This window comes from Branchiostoma floridae, chromosome 8 (genome assembly GCF_000003815.2).
Source record: "Branchiostoma floridae strain S238N-H82 chromosome 8, Bfl_VNyyK, whole genome shotgun sequence".
Classification (NCBI taxonomy): Eukaryota; Metazoa; Chordata; class Leptocardii; order Amphioxiformes; family Branchiostomatidae; genus Branchiostoma; species Branchiostoma floridae.
In genome coordinates, this window is record NC_049986.1 from 13203805 (window position 1) to 13208521 (window position 4717).

General features: G+C 39.2%; 2 protein-coding genes across 2 annotated transcripts in view; both read right to left on the reverse strand.

Moving 5' to 3' along the window:
- Nucleotides 1-453, reverse strand: part of LOC118421777 — a 16540-nt gene extending 16087 nt beyond the window's left edge. Inside the window, exon 1 of the mRNA XM_035829279.1 lies at nucleotides 114-453. Within this exon, the coding sequence (XP_035685172.1) occupies nucleotides 114-382 (269 nt within the window). The 5' untranslated portion in view covers nucleotides 383-453. The remainder of the gene's footprint in view (nucleotides 1-113) is intronic.
- A 676-nt stretch (nucleotides 454-1129) lies between these two features.
- The window catches only part of LOC118421543 (protein O-mannosyl-transferase 1-like), a 10844-nt gene continuing 7256 nt past the window's right edge, over nucleotides 1130-4717 (reverse strand). Inside the window, exons 14-17 of the mRNA XM_035828877.1 lie at nucleotides 3358-3474; nucleotides 2862-2988; nucleotides 1989-2166; nucleotides 1130-1745 (exon numbers count right to left, since the gene is read on the reverse strand). Coding sequence (XP_035684770.1) covers nucleotides 1571-1745; nucleotides 1989-2166; nucleotides 2862-2988; nucleotides 3358-3474 — 597 coding nt within the window. The 3' untranslated portion in view covers nucleotides 1130-1570. The remainder of the gene's footprint in view (nucleotides 1746-1988; nucleotides 2167-2861; nucleotides 2989-3357; nucleotides 3475-4717) is intronic.

Consider the following 4717-nt stretch of genomic DNA (forward strand, 5'->3'; position numbering starts at 1 on the left):
TGATGAAGGTAAATAAATACAAAGTACAGTAGCTACAAATGAACAAATTCGACTTCTCCTCGGGTTAGTGGACTTCATCTTTACGACAAAATTCGAACACAGTTCACACCTACCTAGTACAATCACTATAACCACTACCTCCACCATCTAGCGTAGTCCAGGGGATGCTCATGTTCAAGGCGTCAGGTATCGGCCGACAGTCCCGCCATGTCTGCAGGCCCGGTACCGCGCAGTGATGGGAGGGGGAGGCGGCGAGAAAGTTGGCTATGAGCTGGTGAAACCCCACAGGCATTTCTGCATAGCACATCAGGAACAGTACCCACCACTGGTACCAGCCCATCTCACCCAGATACCCGGTCAGGATCTCGTCGAATGGCAACATGGCGAAACGTTTGTATGGCTGATTTGTAACAGTCTTAAAAAGTTTAGCTCGACAAGAACTTGACTGTGCGTCACAACAGGTACAAGTACAGCCCTTTAATACCAAGGTAAAGTTCAAGGTCTATTGCAAGCTAAATACACATTCACGCCTGACGCAATTACTATTACATAACCCATATAAACATTGCTATTGATTACTCGCTGCGTTGGGCGTAACGTTATACACACAGGTAAAAAAAAACTGTGGATTGAGAGCATAAAGTCTGAGAGGAAGGCCTGTATTACAAGCTTTGATGACTTCCATAACATAGCCAACCATTTAAATGATGAGCAAATGATTGCCCCTTAAGCCTTCCCGTAAAGCTTTGAGCATGACCTGATGAAGGGGTGTATCCACAAACTGGAGTAGCCCTGCTTAAAATTACCATCTCTAAATAATCTTATTCTCTACCACTGTGACTCAGGGATTTTCTTTTTTTCCAAAAAAAAATTATATTATCATCTTCCATAGTTTTATTAACCTTTGCGATAAAGCAGCTTATCTTTTATTAATTAGCTGAAATCTACTTATATTTTTTAAGCAAGATTGATTTTCTCTTAATCATTCTTCGAGACTGACATCGGATGTAGTATCCTCAATAGTGATTGACCCAGTTTTTTGTAAAGATGACAGAGTACTTTAGTGGTAACATAGCAAAACGACTTGTGCTGTTCTTTGAAAAGAATGAATATTTATTCAATACATCACATCTCGCACATTTGCCATAGTTTTTCAACAACATCCTGAACACAATACAACACACAACAAATTCACCTTAAATATTGTTACTATATAATGGCTTTGGAAAAGTTCTATAAAACTATACATCAGCTCTTCAGGGACTGTTGAATGGCTATAAGGGCTACCATATCTTTAAACACATTGCTTTCATACTCTGTATTTGCACATCTGATAAAAAATGCTCATGTATTGCAACTCAATCTCTATACATCTAAACATTGTTTGAATCGAAGAACCAAATGCTTGTCAAGATAATTTGCACTTGTTTCAGACAGTTTTAGTCCAAGCCCATAACTTAAATCTTAAAATTACCAAGCAACAAGTATCATTGTGTCTTAGTTGTTATATTCATCTTTTGGAGCAAGACACAGAAATCCCTCCTTCTATCTTACATATAGAGCACATTCCTCATAAAACTTGGATGAGCAGATCCCATGAGTCCAGCCACTTGAGGTCAGTGACCTCATCAGCTGACAGGTCAGAGTTCCCATAAGTCAGTGGGGCAAATTTTCTGTAGGAGAGGTAGATACAGGTTACCCAGACAGCACACAGGGCTGAGAAGACATTTCTGTGGACTGGCCATCTGGAAGAAAACAGCACAAAATTATTGATAACTGTTATTAGAGGGCTGGAAAACTCTGAAACATTGCGCTATTGCCACTAGTCTATATTCAGTGGTAGCATCATCATCATCATCGACATACACATGACAGGGTTATACCACCTTATACCGTCAATTTCCCAAAAGGGAGTGAATGAAATGATGTACTGAAAACTGTCTCAAAACTGTGAAGTTACAGTTATTCTAAGTGAAATCCCCACTAACCTGAGTACATGTGTGTGGATGTTTTCTACCATGACAGCGAGCAGCAGTATTTTGAAGACAAGAGCTGGCAGGTAGTGGTGCAGGAACAGTGTCCGCTCCATCAGGAAGAACGGCACATAATGCAGCACCCAACCACCCAGCACTAACTCTCCTGTCAGGATGTATCTCTGCCAGGACTCTACAGGGTGAGAAACACAATATAGAACACTTGTTATTGTTCTAACAACAACAAGCCACCCAGCACTAACTCTCCTGTCAGGATGTACCTCTGCCAGGACTCTACAGGGTGAGAAACACAACTGTTAGTGTTCTAACAATAACATGAGTTTGGAGGTCTCATACCTCTATGAAACATCTAGAGCTTTTCAAATTCCATTCTCAACATCTACATAATCCATGAATGGTGATGTTCACATTTAGCTAATTTACACATGTCGCAGAATGAAATTCCAATCATTTACCTATGAGCAATTACTTTGCATTAACTCTGCAAATGAGGTTCTTATTTTCATAATACGAATCTGTGTATTTTTCTTTTAGTCAACTTTAAACAAGAGCTTTTGTTGCCATTATTAAAGATGAAGATCTGCTAATACATGTACTATTATAATGCAAATCATGATACTGAAACAAAAAAGAATGCGCCACATCACAATCACAAACTTGCTTTAAAATTACAAATGTACATGTATATTGCCACCTGCATATCATCTCTTTATCTCTGTAACAATAAATATATATGGTGCTTTATCTCTGTACTATACATCTGCCTGTTTAGAGCAGCCCTTTTCCTGTTGTTACCTTTTCTGCACCAGAATTGCTATTACTACAAGGTTTTAAATATCATCTGGGTAGAAAGTAAAGTTCTCTCACCATCATCCATATCAAAACAAGCCCTCCTCCTGCGGACCAACAGTACCCCCAGCAGAGCCAGGTATCCCAGAATTCCCACCACTCCAGACCACCACACCACTGGGTTCCCCATGAAATGGATTTGTGCCTGGAAAGGGTACACTCAACTGTAAAGTCACTAGTAGTAAGAAAGGCTAACATTTTATAGCATATCTAATAACTGTAACTTTAGAAATTTGTCACTGACTGCATATGATCAATAAAGAACTTAAGCGTATTTTGAAACTTTCAATCTCTCTCTCTCTTTCTGTCTCTCTGGTTTAGAGTCCATTGTTTCCCGTCTTGCGAGAGTTGGACGCTGTGGGGTGTCTGAGTGCTGACCTCTAGGAGATCACACAAAAACAATATCTCAACTTTGAATGATTTGTGAATTTTAGATCGTGATGTGAACACTTTAAAACTTTTATAATTTGTCTTGAGAGGGTATCTTTTAATGACAGTGTAATGGTTTTCCTACATTAGTTCTAGGATGGAGCCAGTAGGCCACACCCCTCTCCATGAGTGGCCACTCCCCAGGGCTGGACGAGTACTTGTGTTCCTGCTGCAGTTCCTTGTTAGTAGACAGCATCTTCCACTAGAATAAACATAGATTTGTCATTAGAATCTAAATCAAGAACTACTAAAAACATTCAATAGTAAACCAATGAATCTGTAATGTGTTCTAAGCTACATTTTTTACAGCCATGAATAGAGATGATTACTGAGATATGGTAATAAAGCTATGTGCTCCAGTTCACAGCTGCAATGTGTTCTTGCATCTTGAGAATGTGGTGATGGGCCTGAGTCTTAAAATTTTGGACGTCTGACCACATTGTTTGGGAGCCTGTTCCAGGTGCTAACTTCTGTGTGAATGCATGTCCTACCAGTTGAATATGTTCTTGAGACAGGTTCAGTGAGAGCATGTCTTGGCATAGCTTGGCTGGTGCATAATTGTACATCTACATGTAAACCACCAACTGACTTTGTATTAGTGTTGTACACATCCTCTTTAAACTGCCAATCAAGAACACAATCATATCAGCAGTTCCAGTGCACATACGTCAAGCTAAGGAGTTTCAGTCTGAACCTTAAACATAATCTGTGTAGATGTATGCTACTTATCTACAGTTCTGATATGTGGTCTAACATGTCACATTCTATCATTCTGCATTGTGTTCTAACCTGCAGTTCTGCAAACATCCCCAGGAACCCCATCAGGGGCTGGTCATCCATGGTGTCCTCATATGTTGCCTGATTGAATGTTTCTTCATCATTCCCAACAACATCTGCCTGATCAACTGTAGTACAGAATACAATCAAGCTTGGTTATGTTACTTGTGTAGTTAAAGAGAGTGGTCGGAAGGATACTGTGGAATGGAAGAAGACGTAACAATACTTTTTATGTCCATACCATGGAAATACATGTAGCATCTAAAATCAATATTTTTTTCACAAGAATAGGAAAAAGCACAAAAATAAAAACTTTTTTTGCAAAACTTTTACGTGTTTTAAGAGAGAATGGACACTACCGCTCCCTTACAAATGTACCATATTGTTATATATTATAGCAAAAATCACAGATTCTCATACAGCAATGAAAGATTTTCATATATGTTAGGTTCTTCTGAACTTCTCAGCTTCAAGATCCACACATATGTAGACCTGATTTTTGTACCTGTCAGACAAGACAAAAACCTTTCAATGACTAACACAGCATCTGTGTGGATACATACAAAAAATGTAACAAAACATCAGTTATCCTGGAGATGTCCATACGATTGGTTGGAAATTTGATGAGTTGTAAGCCTGCTAGATCCAGGAGTTATCCCCAGTTTCCC